At 44.9% G+C, this 22,764-nt stretch overlaps 1 protein-coding gene across 2 annotated transcripts in view; it reads left to right on the top strand.

Annotated features, from left to right (window-relative positions):
- Positions 1 to 11,672, top strand: part of LOC114234292 (anthrax toxin receptor-like) — a 92,364-nt gene extending 80,692 nt beyond the window's left edge. For both annotated transcript variants that reach the window (XM_054728748.1, XM_028156939.2), the window contains 7 exons: positions 3,545 to 3,614; positions 4,151 to 4,229; positions 5,412 to 5,798; positions 7,049 to 7,087; positions 8,220 to 8,306; positions 8,389 to 8,466; positions 11,319 to 11,672. In XM_054728748.1, coding sequence (XP_054584723.1) covers positions 3,545 to 3,614; positions 4,151 to 4,229; positions 5,412 to 5,798; positions 7,049 to 7,087; positions 8,220 to 8,306; positions 8,389 to 8,466; positions 11,319 to 11,546 — 968 coding nt within the window. In that variant the 3' untranslated portion in view covers positions 11,547 to 11,672. The remainder of the gene's footprint in view (positions 1 to 3,544; positions 3,615 to 4,150; positions 4,230 to 5,411; positions 5,799 to 7,048; positions 7,088 to 8,219; positions 8,307 to 8,388; positions 8,467 to 11,318) is intronic.
- Positions 11,673 to 22,764: the final 11,092 nt, after the last annotated feature.

Genomic DNA, 22,764 nt, shown 5'->3' with positions numbered 1-22,764 from the left:
AAAGTTCAAGGAGAGTTCCCACAGCCCCCAGTGTTCTCTATGTGGTCTTTTTTTAACATGTTATTCAGAAAGTGATGTTGTATAGAGCAACCTCTTTGTAGGCTGTGTATTCCAGGTGGTTTTGGCAGCTTGTTGGGACTGGGCAGGAACTTATGATGGTTGAGGTACTAGTCTATGTGCCTGTAGCAGCTCCAGGAATGTGTGGTTAAGCCTGTTGATCCTGTCTTCTCTCTTTATTCAAACTGAAAGTGGGCTCTAGGGCAGTGTGATTAGAATGCACTGCAGCAATCTTGCAGGAAGGACAAAGCACCCAGAATGAAGTCCCACCTCCCTTATCAAAGTCAAGGAGACATAAGCAATGGTGCTTACTGGTGCCTCTGATCTGCTGTGTTTCTGTAGATTCTGGATAAGCACTATTGGGTCTCTTTTTCTTGTTTGTTTCAATCACCTGTCCATTGTCTCTCAGGAATAAGTGATTTATACAAAGGTGTATATTTCAGTGTGTTTGCTTATGGAAAGATGCATGGTACACATCCTCCTAAACCAGTCATCCTGGATCTCTCCTCTGAGATACATTATTTTTAAAGGAAATTTTCAACAGTATACAAAAGTACAAAGAATGATTTAGTGAACTTGAAGCACACATCACCTACTTTAAATAATTACCAACTCTGGTCAGTCTGATTTTGTTGATATCCTCACCATAGAATTTTTTGAAGTAAATCCCAGAAATTAAAATTTTTTAAATAAATGTGTCAGTTTATTTAGAAGATAAATAAGATCCTTAAAGATAGGACATGTCACCATTCCTAAGCAATATTCCCTCCCCTTCTTTTTCTATGCCTTTCCTTGTTTATTGATATTAAAGCTTTTTTTTAAATCTCTGGCACTTATTTCTTAATTGTTATTTCATTGTCTCTCTCTCAAATACCTGAAGTGGAAGGCCCTTAAGAGCAGGGACTTTGCCTGCCTTGCTCCTATTAAACACAGAGCATTAAACAGTGCCAGAGACATGGTATGTGTTCAAGAAGGCAGAGAAACGGAGCTGGTGTGTGCCAAAATGTTAGCTCTGCTTGCCAGGGCAAGAAACAGTGGAAATGGATGGATGGACATGTACATTGACATTCTAAATTTTTATTTTGTAGTTGCAATACTATGTTAGCTGTGGGTGTACAACATACTGATTTGACATTTATATAAACTATGAAGTTATTACCCCAGTACACATAATACTTATCTGACACATATACAATTATTGCAATGTATAACTACATGGCTATTTTTATAACAGGAAATTCGTACTTTTTAATCACTTGTACCGTATTTTCTGGTGTATAAGACGACTGGGCGTATAGAAGATTTTCTTGGGTTAAAAAGTTGTCTTATATGCTGGAATATACGGTACATTATTTACCTTCCCCCCTCCTATCTGATAATCATCCATTTGTTTTATATATTTATGAGTTTGTTTCTGTTTTCTTTGTTCATTTATTTTGTTTTTTATATTCCACATATGAATGAAATCATATGGTATTTATCTTTCTTTATCTGACTCATTTCACTTAGCATAATAATCTTTAGGTCAATGCATATTGATGCAAATGTTAAAATTTCATTCTTTTTATGGTTGAACAATATTCCATTGTATATATGTAACACATCTACATTCTGTTCATCATCATTTATTCATCAATGGACACTGAGGTGCTTCCATACCTTGGCTATTTTAAATAATCTATATATAATAAGGCTAATATGTTAAGTGTCCATATGACCGGTTGCTCTGATGCGCATTGACCACCAGGGGGCAGACGCTCAACGCAGGAGCTGCCATGATGCACACTGGCCTTTTACAGAGAAACGGTACCACAGACCTAGTGCCCACACAGCAACACTCAGCTTCCCCCAAGTGGGACACAGGCCCCACCACCACCCTGGAGCAACAGCCCACCTAATCACAGCCAAAGCTGCCAACACCCCATGGCACAAAATGCGGCCCACAGTCCAGCCCAGTCCAACCCCAAAATGGTCACTGTGGGAGCTGGGTAATGACATCACATAACAACGCCCGGCTTCCTCTCCCTAGTAACTAACCTCTTTGCAGTTTCTTCAGCCCATGAACATGGCTTGCTTTATAGCCATTTACACTTTAACCAAATGTCTGTGAAGTGTTTTCCCATGCCTCATCTCATTTGATTCTCACAGAAGTCCTGGAATAGGTAGATAGGAGACTTGGTGAAATCCTATTTTCTTTTCATTAGCCAGAAAATGGAGATTTAGGAAGCTTAGAAACTTGACCGGCTGAAAAGAAGTTAGAAATGGTGGACCTTGAAAATGACTTCAGGTTTTGTCACTGCACAAAATATAGTCAAACACTGCTGCCGTTAAATATTTTACCCTTTGTTCTCCTGTGTGATCTACAATAATAATATGCTTCATGTTGATATTTACTGCTGTGCTGCTAACAATTATCTGAAAGAGAAGTTGGGGTGCTTCACTAGGCTGGGAAAAGTTTAGCTAAAGGAGAAAGCAGGTCTAATTAAGCAAGTTTATATATACACTGAGTGGCCAGATTATTATGATCTCTGAACACATAATAATCTGGCCACTCAGTGTATAGCCCATATAATAAAAGGCTAATATGCAAATTGTCCCCTCGACCAGGAGTTCAACCAGCATGCAGGCCGGCCAACCGCCCATGTCCTCTCCCCATGGCCAGGCTGGCCAGACCCCACCCATGCACGAATTCATGCACTGGGCCTCTAATATGTAGATACACACTGTGTATTATTATGCGTTCAGATATCATAATAATCTGGCCACTCAGTGTATATATAAAGCTCTCACTGGTGCCAATTGCACACGTGTGTTTCCATCTGTCATTGTTGATCATGAATTTGGTTGACACTTCTATTATAGAGAAAGAGTGAATAGCAATATTAAAATATTTCTTCTAATTAATTTCCTTTCAATGTGCATGAATTCATGCACCAGACCACTAGTGCTATAATAAACATAGAGGTGTACATATCTTTTCAATGTAGTGTTGTGGAATTCTTTGGGTAAATAACCAGAACTCAAATTGTGGAGTCATATGGTAGTTCTATTTTTAATATTTTGAGGAACCTCCATACTTTTTCAATAGTAGCTGCATGAATTTATAATTCCACCAACAATACATAAAGGTTCTCTTTTCCTTACATCCTGACTAACACTTTGTTGATATATTGATAACCATACCGACAGGTGTGAAGTAATATCTCATTATGGTTTTTATTTGCCTCTCTCTGGTAATTAGTAATTTTGAACATCTTGTCAAATGTTTGTATATTCTCTTTAGAGAAATGTCTATTCAGGTCCTCTGCCATTTTATCAATTGGATTGTGTATTTTCTGGTGCCGCTCATTTCTTAATCACCACACTGTGGGATCTACCTCCTTGGTGTGGTTTCTTCTTCATATCCTTAACTATAGGAATTTTGTTCAGCGGTTCTCAGTAAAGATGGCTCTTTATCCACTGACATTCTTACATGGTTTTCTTTCAGACCAAAAAGCCACATCTGTGCAAGATACCACACTAACGTGCCCAGGAACAAAGCTAGACTATCCAGGCCAGTAAGTGCCCATCTCAGGGGTTACATAGGCAGTTGTCACCATCACGAGGTATCCAGAATGTGAGATACCACCTATCTCTTAGAGAGCTCTGGGCCACCTCAGCAACCACCTTTGTTGGAGGTCCCCCAGGTGCTCAGGGATCTGATGAGGAAGGTAGGAATGCAGGAGATGTTTTGTCCAAGGGATGGTACCAGTGTTCCTACCAACCTTAGGAAGCAAAGCCATGCATAGGATTTATTCTATGAATACAAAAGAGTGGAGATGGTGACACCAAGCAGCTATCCCTGGTCACTTAGCCCATGGCCACAAGGGCATCTGACCCTATGCAGGGCTCCTTGCTGTATGGTCAGCCTCTTATGCAGAGGTTGATTTTGTAGTGCACGGAAATGAACTCAACTTACCCATGCTGTCTGCTCCCTGCTGACTAAACTCCTCGTGTTCTATGTCATTACTATGAGGAGAACTGTGGGTTACAGCTTAAGAGCAGGAACTGTATATCCAGACTGGTGGTGACTGTCTGCCCTTTCTGTGTTTAGGAAGGTCTTCATTGAAGTTAGCCTGGACAATGGCATGACCTTCATCAACAACGATATTGAGATCTTCAGTGAGGGATGTGTGAGTGTTGGGTCAGGCTACAGCCTCACTCCATGGCTATGCACATCCCATACACTGGAGTGAGAGACACCCTGTAGAGGCAGGAAAGGAGACCAGAGACCCCAGGCAGCCCAATAGGTAGCTGGTGCCAACAGCCACCTCCACAGCATCTCACAGGCAGCCCAGGTGTTAGCCTTTAATGAGGGAGCTGTTTCCCCATTCAAGTTTGGAAAGTACCCTGGGAGTGCATCTATTAGACCCCTGGATACAGTCAGCTGGCCAGGCCTTTTAGAAATTCTTCTCTCTATCTGTGAACCAAGTATTATTAAGGACCAATTAGAGCTCTAAGCAGACTTAAGAAAGAAAGCAGATGCTCTGCCCACAAGGGTAGCCAACTTGCTACTTCCCCAGGACCAGGTCTAGTGGTATGGAGTTCTGGGTCCATCTGGATCCCAGCTAGGGTGATTGGGAGATGCTGGGAGGCTGTGTGCTATGGACCACAGGTCCAAACCCCTGGACCGCCTGGGTCCCACAAATCTAGGTACAGGCACAGGGGATGTAGACTGTAAGACCAGCTCTTGCCCTGCTCAGTTAGGGTATGTCCCCATTGCATTGATGCAGCTGGTGAAGGGCTCTGAACTGACTCATGACCATCACAGCCCTGGCTTCTTCTCGGGGAAAACATGCTGTCATTTTTCAGATGACTAACCCTCCCTTCAGATGCTCCTCTTTCTCCTCAGTGGCCTCTCTGCACTGGGCAAGGAGGTTGTCCCTCTGCTGATAGGGAAACCTCAGCAATGTTGAGAGCGGGGACTCAGCTCACAGAGGCACCTGGGGCTGAGGTGCTGCTTCCCAGGTGCCCACTTTCAGGGATCCACATCCACGGACCTTAGCCCAGGTGCATGGCATGGGCAACAGAGAGAGTTAGGCTAGAGAGAAGGTGATCCTGGGAGGAGGGACTCCTGTGCCTAATTGCCACTGCCCTGGTGTCCTGCACCAGCTTGTGAGGTTCCAGCAGTGCTGAAAGTGCTGCTCCTGTCCCAGCCCTGGCGTCCTAGCCCCACCATGGCCACTGCAAATGAGGAAACCTGAGGAGAAGGAAGTGGTTGGACAAGGCAGTAGGTGAGGGATGCCTGGTGCTGGTTGACTGGCTGGAGCCTACCAAGGCCCACCACAAGCCTCTCGCATGTGTCCTTTCTGCAGACGACAACTGTACCTACAACTACCCCGACAACTGCAACTACAACTACCCCAACAACTGTAACTACAACTACCCCGACAACTGTAACTACAACTACCCAACAGCCTACCTCTACCCGGAAGCCTACTACTACTCTGCAGACTACCACTACAACAACCCAACCACCTCCCCCACCACCACCTCCCCCACCACCTGACCCACCACCTGACCCGCCACCTGACCCGCCACCTGACCCAACACCTGGACCAACACCTGACACAACGACTGCCCCCCCAACCGCTCCACACTTCATACACATTGCTGACCCTCTATACCTCCTTACACTCATCCCGGCCATGCTCATGTTCCCCTTGCTCATCTGTTGCATCTGGCGGCTATGCTTCAAGAAGGTGAGTGACTCCTGCCCACGCAGCCCCGTGACCAACCCCAGGGGAACAGCGTGCCTGCCTGCCTGATCCCGCCTGTGGGCAGGTTCCCATAAGCTCCATATGGCCACATGAGCAGACAGAGGTACTCTCTCCTCCTCTCCCGGCACTGCCTGGGCTTCTAAGGAGCCTCCTGCCTCGGGCTTGCTTCAGGGAGGTGGCCCATGTGCTGCCCTGGCCCCTGGACAGAAAGGACCCCAGACAGCTGAGAACAGGGCCCCCTCACAGCAGCCAGGATTCAGAAGGACTCAGGGGACACAGAGGAGGACGCCTGTGCTGGCGAGGAAAGAAGAAGTGGTCCCATGAGAGGCCCAGGTGACCCCAAATGGAGAATGATGCTGGCCAGGATTTGCAACCCCTGGGGCAGCTGTGCCTTTGAAAACGAGCCTGGGTCTCTGCACATCTCCAGGGCCTCCTGGCATGACTTCTTCGGTCATTGCTAAGGACCAGGTTGTGCTGGGGCCCTGCTGGGCACTAGGGACACACAGGAAGGTGCTAAGGTCCTTGCAGGAGCTCACAGTCTGATATCCGGTCTCATAATGCTACTTGGGGTATTGGAGGCACAATGTCAGCGTCACAGTTTGTGGCAAGTGCCCTTTGTAACCAGAGCCACAGCAAAGGACAGAGGCTGGCTTCAAGGAGCGATTGAGGCAGTGGCACAGGCTAGCTGGGTCTGCAAGGACACAGGCCAGAGCGTTGGGTAGCGAAAGAGAAAAGCAGAGGCATGAAAGAGCAGGGCAAACCATCCAGAAACAAGCAGGTCAAATCACCGTAAAGGAGGGGGGATGAAAGAGAGGAAGCCCTGGGGTGCGGGTGACTGTCATCCCTGAGGACTGGAAAGCCAGAGCAGGCTGCAGGTGCGGAGAAGGGGGACGGGGGACGGGGGGGTGGGGAGAGGAAGGGTTTGGGCCATGTGCTCTGTCTTCATATGATGGTGGGCAGCTGAGGAAAACTGCCATGTGGGGGCCTCTCCCGGGGACCAGGCTCCTTAGTCTGGCTGTCTCCCCGTCAAACCCACAGGGAGCTGTCAATTCCCTTTGATACCTGAGCAGCCTGAGGCTCAGAGAGGAGGCTCAGGGAAGGATGGGCACCCAGATTGGCACCCCAAACCCCATGTTGTGTCCTGCTGCTGCAGAGCAGGGTCCCCTGTCAGCATGGCCATCAGCACCCTCCGTGCCCCTCCCAGCTGTGCTTATGTCTCTTTAACCTTCTAGACCATCAAGGAGCCACCCCCAGTGAAGGAACCAGCAAAGGTAAGTCCTGGTTTGGTCCTGATGTTGTCAGCAGGCCTGGTGGGCACAGTGACCTTGACAGAGGCCTCCTGCAGCCAAGGGGCTATTGCCACTCCCCAGCCCACCGGCTCCACCCACCTGCGCAGAGAGCCAGGAGGAGCAAGAGGTGACAGAGAGTAGGGAGGGGCCCAAGGAGGACCTGGAACTCACAAAATGTCACCCACACCACCTTGCCCTGCACCCAACACGGCCTTTGTCACTGCAATGGCGGCCTAGGGGAGCCTGTTTCAGCCACTGCTAGGATCCCAGGGACATAAAAGGGGCTTTTCTTGTCAAATCCCAAAGGACTGTGTGCAGGGGGTCCTTCCTCAGGACAAGGTGAGCTTTGGGAAAAGGAGCCTCAGGTCAGAGACCTGGACACCCCTGCGGGTTCTGGTGTACCCTGGGCTCCATTTCCTAGTCCCCTCCCTGTGTCCTCCCAGGGCAGGGGCGTGGCTGGCAGTGGGCTGTAAGGACTGCAGGGCTGAGGAGGGTGCAGGGAGTCTGCCCTGGCACTGAGCTGTGAGGGAGGCCAGGCCCAGGGGAGCACAGGGACCTAGGGGCAGGTGAGCAGGTCGAGGTGGCTCAAACCAGTGCCCCTATAAACTAGGTGGAGCTGGGCATAGTATCCTTGAAACAGGAGGGCCTGGCATCAGGGTTGAAGAGCGGGGGGGGGGGCGGGCACGGGGCAGGAAACAGGCCTCACAGCGCTGGGAGGCCCCTGAGCTGGCTGCAGTGTGACGTGGAAGGCTGGATCTGCCAGAGTCAGGTAATGCAGCCCCGGCACTGGCTAGTGCTCTCACCCTGACAGCCCTCTAGCACAGCACACAGCCCAGGACCGGGCTTCCCAAGGGCGGTTTGAGGGAAACCAAGGCAACTGGAAAGTACTCCCTGGTCTTTCTGGAAAGAGCCATGTGTGCAAACCCACAGGGCTTTGCTTGGCTTTTCCCTGGAGGGCACTCTGTGATGGCCAGGTGCTACTCGTTGGTGCTGGACTTCTGCCACAAACATTTGCTGAGGGGCCGGAAGCAGACAGGTGCGGGGGCAACAGGAGCCCTGTGTCTGCACCCAGGAGCTGCCAGACCAGGAAGAGGACAGTGTTTTCTCTTTCTAGGAGCCAGAGACACGTCCCATGCAGACATGTCCCACCGTGATTGTCCCTTGTTGTGGGTGCCAAGTTCGCCAGATGAGAAGGATAGAGGTGAGAGGGCTCCTTAGGGAAATGTCCCTCCGGAGGCCATGTGCACACCTACAGCTTCCTCACAGCCACGTCTGCTTTTCAGGGCAAACTGGACATCTTGTGTGACTTTGTTCAAAACTGCAACCAGGTTCCATTGATGTGTTGTCAGCCGTGGGACAAGGTAATTAGAGGCATAGGGATGCTCCCTGTCGGGTAGAAACCTTGCTTTTGCCTGTGGCAGTAACCCAATAGGACTGTCAGTCACAGAGCCTTGTCTGAGCCTCTGCCAAGGAAGATGCTCCACACATGAAGAAATGGCAGCTCAGGAGCCTTCATGTTGATGATTCTGGGCATGGCACCACGCATTTCCCTTGTATGTGGTCTCCAGAGTGTCAGGAAACTCGAGCATTACCTCGCATGTGCCAACTTAAATAAAGGAAGGCAAACAGTGATTTCTATTGGCCTCCCAGTCCATAGAACTCCCCTATGACCACTGACCCTGTGGGCCCACTGGTTCCACCCCATCTACCCAATGTCTCCTAGGCTGGTCACTCAGGGCCATGAGTGGTGACAGGCATGATGACAACCCTCCCAATGTCGTCTGACCAACACTGACTGGTTTTACCAGGCAGTAAAAACGTCTTGTCACAGCCTGTGACTTGGAGAGAGGCCAAATTGCTACGTTGTCCTTCCTGGACTTCAATCATAACGGCTAATTTTTATCGGGTCACTCCTGTGAACAAGTTGCTAATCTAAGAACTTTACATGTTTTTCTACTTTACTTTTGCCAGCAAAAGTAGGTATTAATATTTTTGTCCAGTTTACCAAGGGGGACTGATGCACCGAGAGGCTGAGTGACTTGTCCCAGGTCACAAAGGCCAGGAGTGGCAGAGCTGGACTCAAACCCGAGGCCTGACTCCACCCTTCTCCCTGTTCTGCCCCCTTTGAGTCAGCACTTCTGACCTCAGGAGGTTACCCCCAAACCACCGGAAGGCTGCCCTACTCAGGCCCGGGCCCAAGGAGAGTGGTACTCCTGCCTCACCAGGCAATCACCTGCCTGGGCTTTGTGGTGCTCAGACCCTTTGCTCAGATGGGCCAGGGAGCCTGGAGGATGCTCTTGTCCCCAGGGTCTGCAGTGAGGGCTGCATGGCCACATCCAGCGAACCCTGACTCTCAGTGGATGGGCAGGTGGGCATTTAGAAGCTCTGGGCTGTATCATTCTTATCCCTTTCTAAGAGGCCTTGGGTGCTGCATCCTCCACAGCCTGTCACCCATCTGAGGGTGTCCCTACTGCCATTGTCCTATGGGCCTGTGTCCAATCTACGGACCATGGAGAGGGCTCATCCCTTCAGCACACACTCATTCAGAAAGAATAGCAATGCTGGGGTGGTGGGGGCTGTAGGGCCTCCCTCGTCCTTGCTTCCCAGGCTCTCAGTCCAGGGCCAGGAGACAAGTTCCACATCACAACAATCAATGGGAGTCCAGAGTCAGAACACAGGAATTGGGGGATACCTGGAGAAGGCAAGACAGAGGTCCAACACATGAACCAAGTCTCCTTGAAAGAGCATGTGCTGGAGTCCAGCATCCAGGGAGAATGGCATAACAAAGACCCAGTCTTTAGTTCCGATGGGTACTGACTCTGACCTTCTTGAGTCAAGGAAACTACAGCCCTCTGGTCTGATTATATATATATATATATATATATATATATATATATATATATATACATATATATATATATATATATATATATATATATATATATATATATATATACTAGGAGCCCAGTGCACGAATTCGTGCACCTTAAAAGGAACTGTGGGTCATGAGGCTGCCATGGGCACAGGGGCAGGTCTCGGTCCATCCTCCATGCCCCCACCTGGCCTTCTCGCCACGGCCCCTGGTCCCTTTTCTGCTGGCAGCCCTGCTTCTGTCACCATCACTCCTATGCACTAATGGTGCTGGCTTCCCTCGCACCTGCTGAGGGTGCAGAGTGATTGGGGCCAGGGCCAGCAGTGGATGTGAGCAGGGCCAGCAGCAGGTGAGAGTACCAAGTGAGACTGCGGTGCATGGGAGAATTTTCAATAACCATCAGAGGCTTGCCTCAATGACCGCAACTGGCGCCCTGCCTTGGTTGGTGCCCCCACTCAACTACTCCACTATCCTGCTGCAGCTGATACTTGCCATGTTCTGTGCTCTACCACCTGCTGATGATGCTGCCATGTTCCAAGCACTCACCCTGGTGGTCAGTGCACATAATAGCAACCAGTTCGGTTGTTTGGTTGTTCCCATTATTCTACCATTTGGTCTATTTGCATATTAGCCTTTTATTATATAGGATACTGGAGGCCCAGTGCATGAATTCGTGCACCAGTGAGGTCCCTCAGTCTGGCCTGCAGGATTGGGCTGAAACCAGCTCTCCAACATCCCCTGAAGGGTCCAAGATTGTGAGAGGGCACAGGCCAGGCCGAGGGACCCCACTGGTACACGATCGGGGCCAGGGAGGGACACAAGAGGTTGGCCAGCTGGGGAGAGACCGTGGGAGGACTCCAGGGCATATCTGGCCCATCTCACTCAGTCCCAACTGGCCAGACCCCAGCAGCAAGCTAACCTACCAGTCAGAGCATCTGCTCCCTGGTGGTCAGTACATGTCATAGCGAACAGTTGAGCAGCCTTAACATATCAGTAGCATATTACACTTTGATGGGTTGAACGGCCAACTGGTAGACCAGACACTTAGCATATTAGGCTTTTATTACATAGAATTTATATATTTGTATATACATTTGATTGATTTCAGAGAGTAAGAGAGAGGGAGAGAGAGATATAAATATCAATGATGAGATCAGCTGTGTTCTGCAAACCCCTACTGGAGATTGAGCCCACAACCCAGGCATATGCCCTAACCAGGAATCCAACCATGATTTCCTGGTTTATAGCTCTATGCTCAACCACTGAACCACACAGGCTGGGGCTTCTTGTCTCAATTCCAATAGTGTCCAAGTGACCTTCTCACTTTTCTTTTCCTTGCAGGGGAGGTGTGTCAACTTCACACTAATGAAGCCCTACCTTAGGCAGTTGCCCAGCAACCCAAAGATGTACCTTGGGCCAAGCCAGGGGTGCATCCCTCTCAACAACTGCTGCACATGGGGCCAACATCCCCCGCCTATATGCTTGCAGCCTACTTCCAGGATGCTACCACTGATTGCTCCCCCTGCCCAGACACTCTGCAGAACTACCTTATCACTCCCACACCAATAGCTAATCTCTAGAGCACCAAAATCTCAAAATTAATAAGAAAATTTTGTATACTGAATTGGACATATATATTGAGTTTTGGTTTAAAGTCAAAAAGGAGTTGGATTTTGTTGCTGATTAGTGTAAGAGATCATTGCTCTCTGTGTAGGGAGATTTACCTATAGTGCTCTTGTTAAGGACAAAGCATGCTGCTGTCCTGTGGATGGATGATTCTCTCTCCCACAACCTGATCTCCACCTGTCACCAGGAACTGAGACACCTGTATTTCTAGCCAAATTCTTCTCTTTGAAGAAAAAAAAAATCCCAAACCATCTCTAAAATATTTACTAAGCCTCTTGGGTAAGTTAATCTACCTGTGCTTTATTTTCCTAATTGAAAAGATGGAGATAATGATGTCTCCTTTACAGCTGGCCATGAGGCTATGGTAAGTGTTGCAATGTGCTCAGCACAGGGCCAGGCCCTTAGCAAAAACACAGATGCCAGAAGCTAATGTCTTCCCTCCCTGCTCCAGGGGAGAAGGAGGATATAAACTCAGAGACATCATGAAACATTTGGAGAGCTCAGGGCTGTCAGAATGTAGACTATGCCTGAGTCTTTCCACTCACAACAAAGGAATACTAATATGGTCCAATAACTGTCCCTAAAAATGGATATTTATGAACTTCTGACAAATAATTCAGAATAATCCTCCTAAAGAAGTTTATAAATGTCTTCATATAAAGAACTACAAGGACTCTCTCTCACATACACGCACGCACACACACACACACACACACACACACAAAAAATGAGAAAGTCTACAAAGAAATAGGAACTATCAAAAAAGAAAATATAAAATTAGATCTGAAGAATACAATGACTGTACTAAAGAATACAATAAGTGTACTGAAAAATACAGTGGAGAATAGAAACAGCAAACTTCAAGTAAATAAAAGAAAGAATCAGTGATCAGTCTTTTGAAATTATCCTGTCAATGAAGCAAAAAAATAAAAAATAAAAGGAGTAAAATATGATTATGTGTTATGGTACATAATAAACAGAAACAAATCTATTAATTATAGAAATCTCAGAATGAGAAATGAAAGAAAAAAGGGAAAGTATTTTAAACAATAAGGTTTGAAAAGTTATAAAATATGGAGAGAGAAATTGGCATCCAGATTCATGAGACCCAAGGACCTCAAACAGATTGAACCTGAAAGGGCTACAGTGAGACACATTATAAATAAAGTATCATTAGTCTACAAAAGAGAAAATTTTGAAAGCAGCAAAAGAAAATCAAGCCATCACATACATAGAAGTTCCAGAAAATGTAGGTTGGATTTCTCAACAAAAACTTGCCAAGCCAGAAGAAAAAGAGATGAAATTTTCAGATGTGTTGAGAGAGAAAAAACTCACTCAGGAATATTATTCCCAGCAAAGCTGCTCTTCAGAAATAAAGAAGTGATAAAAACATGCCAAATAAACAAAAGTCCATAGATTTCATCACAGCAAACCTGCCTTACAAGAAATGCTAAAGTAGGTTCAAAAAGCAAAAATAAAAGATGCCCTTGCTGGTTTCGCTCATTGGATAGAGCAAGCATGTCAAACTCACATGTGGCCCCACAAAGAATATTTTTGTGGCCCAGCCAATATAACGGTATGTAAAAACATTTTAATAAAAATTTTGTAACTTAATTTTTACAATATCCTGTTATACATAATCCTACCTAATAATAGACAAATATGCAAATTGACCGTACCTTCACTATGCCCACGATTGGCCAGGAGGCGCGGGGGGGCGGGACTTGGGGTGGCCGGGGTGGCTGATTGGGCCTGCGGCGCGAGCTCAGCGTCTGCACCATGGCTGTGCTGCAGCACAGAAGGGGCTTCTGGGGCAGTGAGCCCACGTCCCGCCGCGGACCATCAAAAGCAGGGGAGCTGGGTGCCTGTCCGCTCTGGCACCAGGCCTTTCAGAAGCCTCCCCCACGCCGGAGGTTTCTGAAAGGCCTGGTGCACCAGTGGACAGGCACCCAGCTCCCTTGTGATCGAAAGCGGGGAGCTGTGTGTCCGCTCCGGCACTAGTGGACCCCCTGCCATCAAAAGCGAGGAGCAGGCTGCTAGCAGTGTCCGCAGAGTGTGCTAGGCTTTGCGGGACAGTGGATATGGCCTGGATAGCAGGTTAGGCCTAGGGGACCCTACACATGCATGATTTAATCATGCACTGGGCCTCTAGTTATTAATAATGAACTACAACGTTCGCTAATGATTGATGACTATAATAGTGTTGCATTCATTTCCCTTATGCGCCTTATGCGCAGTAGCACCATTTCTCTCCACTAATACTAGCAGCGAATACTTTAGCAGCCGATTGCCATGTCATTAGTTTTGTACTGATTTGTTGGGAGTGCGCAACAGGAAATATTTCGCTTTTGGAGAACAAGAAAAATAGGTTTATTTGCATTATGATTATTAATTTGTGCAGTTATTCAGTGTCTGGTAAGTTAATGTTCAAGAAAAACATATTAATTTTATTAAAATGTTCTATTATTTTATGTTAACAATTACTCATTTATTTCAGCCCTTTGTATTCAGCATGTCTCTTGAAATAAACCTACGTTTCTATGAAAATTGAAGCTTTTGTTTTTTTGCAACCCACATAAACTCAAATCTTGTTTATTTGGCCCGTGTTAGTCTTTGAGTTTGACATGCTTGGAATACAGCATCAGCCTGCGGACTGAAGGGTCCTGGGTTCTATTCCAGTCAGGGCACATGCCCAGGTTGTGGGCTCAGTCCCCAGTGTGGGGAGTGCAGAAGGCAGTCAATCAATGATTCTTCATCATCATGGAGTTTCTATCTCTCCCTCTACCTTTCTAAAATCAATAAAAATATTTTTAAAGGTGATAATTAACATCATGAAATCATTCATGTATTTGTTAAATTCACTGATAATATAAACACATTATCAAAGTCAAATTTTCCAATATTGCAATGATAGTCTTGTAGAATGCTAGTGTAGAATGCTAGTTTAAAAACAATATATATATAAAGCCATAACTATAATAATTTGTTATTAAACATACAATATAAAAAATGCTTTAAACATTGATAAGCTAAAAAAAGAGAGATGGAGAAGTCAAAGAATAAAGTTTATATGTGCTATAGATGTTCAGGTGTTATAGGCTTAAAATAGGATGTTGTAAATATAAGATATTTTATGTAATCTCATGATAACCACAAAATAAAACCCTATAGTAGATACAAAAAAGATTATGAAAAAGGAATCCAAGCATACTCCTACAGAGTCATCAAATGATAAACAGCAAAATCAGAAATAAGGAACAATGCATCTACAAAACAGAAAACAATGAACAAAATGACAATAATAGGTCCTTACCTATAAATAATTACTTTTAACATAAAAGAATCAAGTTCTTAAATCAAAAGACATACAATGGCAGAAGGGATTTAAAATATAAGTTCCAATTATGTGCTGTCTACAACAGACTCATTTACCTTTACAGACACACATAGACCAATAGTGAAAAAACAGAGAAGATATTTCAAGCAAATGGAACCATAAAACTACAGTTATAGCTATACTTAAATAAAACAAAATAGATTCCAAGATAAAAATGGTCAAGACACAATGAAGTTAATTATGTAATGATAAAGAGGTCATTCACTCAAGAAAATAAAACAATCATATGTATTTATGCATTCCAAATCAGAGCTCCTAAATGTATAAAGCAGCTGTTAACAGAACAAAAGAAGTGAATAGCAATATAATAATACTTGGGAACTTTAACACCCCACTCACAACAATAGATCAGACAGAGAATAGATTAAAATACAGCAGATTTGAACAACACTATAGACCAAACCAGACCTATCAGACATATCCATTGTATTACATTCCATCCAAAAGCTTCAGAATGCAAATTTTCTCCAAGTACCTATGGAATAGTTTTAGGATAAATATTATGGTAAGCCACAAAATAAGCCTAATCAAATTCAAGAAGATTGAAATCATACCAAGCATATTTTACAATCATAATAATATGAAACTAGAAATGAATAACATGTGGAATGCTGGAAAATATCAAATAGATGAAAATGAACACACTCTTGAACAACCGGTGGATCAAAAATAAACTAAGAAAAAATTTTAAATATCATGGAAAATTAAAATGGAAACAGCATACCAAAGCATGAGATGTTGCAAAAGAGGTTTAAAAGGTAAGTTATAGCAATAAACACATACATCAAGAAAAAATAAATGAACTAAGAAAAAAGCTAAGCACAATGTTGGCAGAAGAAAGGTTTAGATCAGAAATTAGTGAAGTAAAAACTAAAAAGATAGAAAATATTTACAAAACTGAGAGGAACCAAGATGGCGGCATAGTTAAACAACTAAACTGCCACCGCGCACAACAATTTCAAAAATACAACTAAAAGACAAAACGTCTACTGCCCAGAACCACAGGAAAGCTGGGTGAGTGGAAGATTTACAACTAAGAAGGAAAAAGAAAGGAGAACAAACGCGGAAAAGCGGAGGTACGGAGGAGCGTGAATCGGGCTGGTGGCGGACTACAGGGCGCGCGGCTTTTTTTCCAACCTGAAGGGAGATAAGCTCCCTATCACTCTGAAGTCCAGTTTCTGGGGACATGCGGGGGACCCAGACACCTACGGGGAGAAGCTGGACTCTCGGCCATCAGGTCAGAAAGTGAGAGTGACTTTCTTGCAGAGGTGCGCCCAGCAATCATTGTTTACTGCGCTGGAGCGTGGGACAAGGGGACTTGGAAACACAGAAAGGCAGAGACAGCTGATGACAGCCATCGCCGTTTGCCACGCCTAGCGCCCTGAGACCCCGCCCTGCCCTGAGGCCCCACCCCGCACATTCTACAAACCTGCCCAGGCTCCACACAGCAGCTTTTGCATATAAATGGCCTGTTCCATGGCAGCTTAATCAAATGAACTGCAGCTCCAGTCAGACTGCTCCAAAACTGCCAAACCCCAAGCAAAGAGGAGAAAACTAGTTCTTGCTGTAATGGCCTCAGACAGAAGCTGACCTGCACCCCATTGGAAACCCAGAATCTAGGGTATCTAGTGGTCAGTGTGAAACGACACCAAATTTCAACCACTCTCATAAGGGACACATTCAAGAGGCAGACTCAGTGAGTGCCAAAGCCCTACTAGAACAAGTTCCACCCCATAAACGTGTCTCCAGCACTGCAATTCTTCTGTTATAGACACAGCAGGTCCTCACAGCCAATTGGCCTGGAGGTCAATTCCTCCCAGTGACACCAACAACAATCAAGACTTAACTACAACAAGGCTGTATGACTGTCCAAAAAGGGGTGCACCAAGGGCGTCCACCTCAGGTAACTGGGAGGCTGACCCATTGAACCAATAGGACACCTAGTACACAAAGCTACCCCACCAACTAAGGGAAGCAGTGAAAATGAGGAGGCAAGGAAACAGATCCCAAACGAAAAAAATGGAGGAGGACAAACGAATGGATATAGAGTTCAAAACCACAGTTATAAGGTTTTTCAAGAATTTCATGGAAAAGGCCGATAAATTTAATGAGACCCTCGAGGATATGAAAAAGGACAAACTAGAAATTAAGCATACACTGACTGAAATAAAAAGTATTATACAGAGACCCAACAGCAGAGTAGAGGAATGCAAGAATCAAGTCAAAGATTTGGAATACAAAGAGACAAAGGACACTCCTCCAGAGAAGCAAGAAGAGAAGAGAATTCAGAAAATTGAAGATAGTGTAAGAAGCCTCTGGGACAACTTCAAGCATACCAACATCAGAATTATGGGGGTGCCAGAAGAAGAGAGAGAGCAAGATACTGAAAACCTATTTGAAGAAATAATGACAGAAAACTTCCCCCACCTGGTGAAAGAAATAGACTTACAAGTCCAGGAAGCACACAGAACCCCAAACAAAAGTAATCCAAAGAGGACCACACCAAGACACATCATAATTAAAATGCCAAGGGCAAAAGACAAAGAGAGAATCTTACAAGCAGCAAGAGAAAAACAGTTAGTTACTTACAAGGGAGTACGCATACGATTATCAGCTGATTTCTCAACAGAAACCATGCAGGCCAGACGAGAGTGGCAAGAAATATTCAAAGTGATGAATAGCAAGAACCTACAACCAAGACTACTCTACCCAGCAAAGTTATCATTCAAAATTGAAGGGCAGATAAAGAGCTTCACAGATAAGAAAAAGTTAAAGGAATTCATCACCACCAAACCAGTATTATATGAAATGCTGAAAGGTATTATTTAAAAAGAGGAAAAAGAAGAAAAAAGTAAAGATAAAAATTATGAACAACAAATACATACCTATCAACAAGTGAATCTAAAAGTCAAGTGAATTAAAAATCTGAAGAACAGAATAAACTGGTGAACACAATAGAATCAGGGGCATAGAATCAGAGTGGATTGATAATTCTCAGGGGAAAGGGGTGTCTGTGTGGGGAGTATGGGAAGAGACTGGACAAAATCATACACCTATGGATAAGGACAGCGGGGGGTAGGTAAGGGCAGAAGGGAGGGTGGGAACCAGGTGGAGAGGAGATATGGGGGGGAAAAAACAATTGTAATAATCTGAACAATAAAGATTTATTTTAAAAAAGAAAATATTTACAAAACTGAGTTGGTTGTTTGAAAACATAAAAGTATTTACAAACCTTTAGAACTTTCAAGAAAAAAAGACAGCCCAAATCAATAAAACTATAACTGAAAGGAAAGACATTACACATAATACCACACAAATACAAAGAGTCTTAAAAGTTTACTATGAACAGCTACAAAACAAATTGGACAACTTGGAAGAAATGGAAAACTTCTAGAAAACACAACCTACCCATACTTAGTCATGAAGAAATAGAAAATATGAATAGATCAATGATAAGTAAAGAGATTCAATAAGTCATCAAAAACCTCCCCAAAAAGAAAAGCACAGAACCAATTCTTCTGAAACTTTTCCAAATAATTGAAGAGGAGGGAATACTCCCAAACTCATTTTACAAAACCAGCATTACCCTCATATCAAAGTCAATTAAGGGTACTTACAAGAAAGAAATCTACAGACCAATATCCCTCGTGAAAGTAATGCAAAAAATTCCCTACAAAATACTACCAAGCCATTCAGCAGCACATAAAAAAGATTTTGTAACTGATTAAGTGGGATCCTCCCTGGAATGCACAGAAATCAATGCATGTGCCCTAGCCGGTTTGGCTCAGTAGATAGAGTGTCAGCCTGTGTACTGAAGGGTCCCAGGTTTGATTCAAGTCAAGGGCACATGCCCAGGTTGCAGTTTCGATATCCAGTAAGGGGCGTGCAGGAGGCAGCTGACCAATGATTCTCATCATTGATTTTCTATCTCTCTCCCTCTCTGAAATCAATAAAAAATATTTTTAAAAAAGAAATCAAGGAAAACTACAAGACACTGATAAAAAGAGATAGAGGAAGACATAAACAGATGGAAGAACATACCGTGTTCATGGATTGGTAGAATCAACATTATTAAAATGTCCATACTACCCAAAGCAATCTATAGATTCAATTGCACTCCCATTAAAACCACCAATGGCATATTTCACAGACCTAGAAAGAACTCTCCAAAAATTCATCTGGAATTTAAAAAAGACCCCAAATAGCTGCAGCAATCCTGAGAAAGAAGAACAAAGTAGGTGGGATCTCAATACCAGATATCAAGCTGTATTACAAAGCCACTGTTCTCAAAACAGCCTGGTACTGGCACAAGAATAGACATATAGACCAATGGAACAGAATAGAGAACTCAGAAATCAACCCAAACCACTATGCTCAATTAATACTTGACAAAGGAGGCAAGAACATACAATGGAGTCAAGACAGTCTCTTCAATAAATGGTTGGGAAAATTAAACAGATACATGCAAAAAAATGAAACTAGACCACCAACTTACACCATGCACAAAAATAAACTCAAAATGGATAAAGGACTTAAACATAAGAAGGGAAACCATAAAAATACTAGAGGAATCCACAGGCAGCAAAATCTCAGACATATGCCCAAGCAATATCTTCATAGATACAGCTCATAGGACAATGGAAACTAAGGAGAAAATAAACAAATGGGATTACATCAAAATAAAAAGCTTCTGTACAGCAAAAGAAACCACCAACAAAACAACAAAAGAGGCCACTGCACGGGAGAACATATGTGCCAATGTTATAACCGAAAAGGGTTTAATCTCCATCTTTTACAGGGAACTCATACAACTTAATAAAAGGAAGATAAACAATCCAATAAAAAAATGGGAAACTGACCTACATAGACACTTTTTGAAAGTGGACATACAGAAGGCCAAGAGACATATGAAAACATGCTCAAAGTCACTAATCATCCAAGAGATCCAAATCAAAATGACAATGCAGTATCATCTCACACCTGTCAGAATGGCTATCATCAACAAATCAACAAATGACAAATGCTGGTGAGGATGCGGAGAACAAGGAACCCTCGTGCACTGCTGATGGGAATACAGACTGGTGCAGCCACTGTGGAGAACAGAATGGAGTTTCTTCAAAAAACTAAAAATGGAACTCCCATTTGACCCAGTGATCCCACTTCTAAGAATATATCCCAAGAAACTAGAAACACCAATCAGAAAGGATATATGCACCCCTATGTTCATAGCAGCACAATTCACCATAGCTAAGATTTGGAAACAGCCTAAATGCCCATCAGCAGATGAGTGGATTAGAAAACTATGGTACATCTACACAATGGAATACTATGCTGCTGTAAAAAAGAAGAAATTCTTACCATTTGCAATAGCATGGATGGAACTGGAGAGCATTATGCTAAGCGAAATAAGCCAGTCAGAGAAAGATAAATATCACATGATCTCATTTATGGGATATAATGAACAACATAAACTGATGAACAAAAATAAATCCAGAGACACAGAAGCATCGAACAGACAGTCAAACCTCAGAGGGAAGGTAGGGGAGGGTGGAGAGGTCAACCAAAAGACTTGTATGCATGCATATAAGCCTAACCAATGGACACAGACACCAGAGGGGTGAGGACATGAGTGGGGGTGGGGGAGGGGCAATGGGGGGATAAGGACACATATGTAATACCTTAATCAATAAAGAAAAAGAAATCAATAAATCTGATGCATCCCCACTGCATATATTTTCCATCTGTAAAAATATGTTTGAATTTTTGAGTTATAAGGTATGCAGATTATATAGAGTGACTTGTGGCATTGACAAGCTGCCACTTCTTCACAAACTTATCCCAACACCACATTTTCCCTTAGGATGTTTTTATCAAGATCAAGTTCCTCTTAAGGCATAATTGCAACTCATCTTGCCTTCCCTCCCTCTCTCTCCCTTTCTCCCTCCTCCTCCCCTGCCCTCTCTCTTTCCCTCCCTCTCCCTCTCCCTTCCTCTCCTTCTTTCTCTCTCTCTCCCTTATTCTGTGAGTGATCCAGTGGCCTTTCTCAGATTCCTTTTCCACTTAATTTCTCCAGAGTGGATGCTCTTCCTAGCAACTAAGAAGTCTCTCTGTTACTAGAACCACTGCCCTATGGCACCAGAAGAAGGCAACCTATTCATGTGTCTCCTCAACAAAGCTGTCAGTCTCTGGAGGGCAGGACCTCGGGTTTACATGTTTGTGAACATCCGGTGCCTAGCATATAGCAAGCATTTCACTAATCTATTTTAATGAACAACAACAAACAAGAGACAGACTTGGGACAGAAGACCAGTCAGGCTGGTGAGCCAGGGCCCATACCTCTGACTCTGAGAAGACACTCTGGGCTTCTTACCTGAGGAGGTAAGCCTACTTGGCCAACCCCAATGAAAACAGCTCTAGTGCGCACAGTTTCTCTCAACGCTTTGGCAACTACTTGGCACCAGGCCCTGTTTCAGATGCAATGCAAGTCCAGCAGAATGAGTCCTTGTTTGAGTCCCATTGGAAGAACTTGCCACCCCTGACCAGCAATCCAGTGGGGCATGTGGGCAATGGCCAGTACCAGGCATGTGCCCAGTGTTGATTTCATGTTGCCAGGGGGACAGGGCTAGAGTGTTGGTTGTGGCCTCTTTAACACTTCTTGAGCAAGGGAAGGGTCACCTCGCTGAAGGTTGAATATTTAGACAAAATCAGGATTATCTTGGCAAGGTGCAAAAAGAGGGGATATATTTTTGGTTAACACTTCACGTGGTCTATCGCCACAACCAAGCATTCAACCTGCAACTAGGTTGGAACTGGACAGGTAAATCTTCATAAGGAAGGCGATGTTTGAGCAGTCTCGAAGGATGACTCAGTGCTTACCAAGTAGACAGGATAGGCAAAACATTCCAAGAAGAAGAAGGAATGCCAATAGCAACAAGGAGTCTGGTCTCTGCCAGACTACAGGAATGGTATGTTCGGGCCAGCGGAGGTGGGAGAGTCAAGGATAAACATGTTTCCCAGGGCCAAGTCAGGGAGCACTTGAGTTGTCAGGCCGAGAAGCTCAAACTATTTCCAGGGACAAGGGAGCCTCTGGAATGAATCTTAGTGAGACTTCTGACAACATTTCAGATAAGTGGGTCTGCATGAGTCTGCAGGCAGGGAGCAGTTGCATGACTGACAGAAATTCCCTCCGCCCTCCCAGCCTACTACCTAGTTGGTTCTGGGGCTAGTTCCCTAGGAAGAGGCTGGCCATGGCCATCTTCTGGCCTTGTCCTCGGAAGTCTTCGTACATAGTTGTGATGTAGCCCAGGCCACTGCACTGCAGTCCCTGTAGTGAGGAGTAGATGCCAATGTCCACAGCTCCCATAAATAACTGAAAATGCTCTGCAAGTCCTTGCCCTGAGTGCGAGGTTCTGGGGATGGCCCCATGTAGGTGTCCAAGTTCCCTTCTGGTATTGGCTGAAATGGGTCCTGTCTGATGCCCCAGTAGCCTATGACTGCTTTTGTTCCCCTGCCAGCCCATTCTCGTTCTGAGTTCTGCTAGGATTCTAGGGCTACCAGTTTGGAGAGTAGGGCTTGCACCATCTCCATGGTGTATGGTCTGGACCTGGACTCCCATCCACATCTCCCAGGCCCCAACCCCTGGGGCGCCTGACATTTGGCCTTGACTACACATATTCACTCATTCTCTCTGAGCCAGTCAGCCTCTTCCCAGGACCACAGCTTTGCAGCCAGGTCTTCTCAAGAGCTTAGTATTTCTCCTACTCT

This window comes from Eptesicus fuscus, chromosome 17 (genome assembly GCF_027574615.1).
Source record: "Eptesicus fuscus isolate TK198812 chromosome 17, DD_ASM_mEF_20220401, whole genome shotgun sequence".
Taxonomy (NCBI): domain Eukaryota; kingdom Metazoa; phylum Chordata; class Mammalia; order Chiroptera; family Vespertilionidae; genus Eptesicus; species Eptesicus fuscus.
This window is presented reverse-complemented; position numbering and strand designations above follow the sequence as displayed.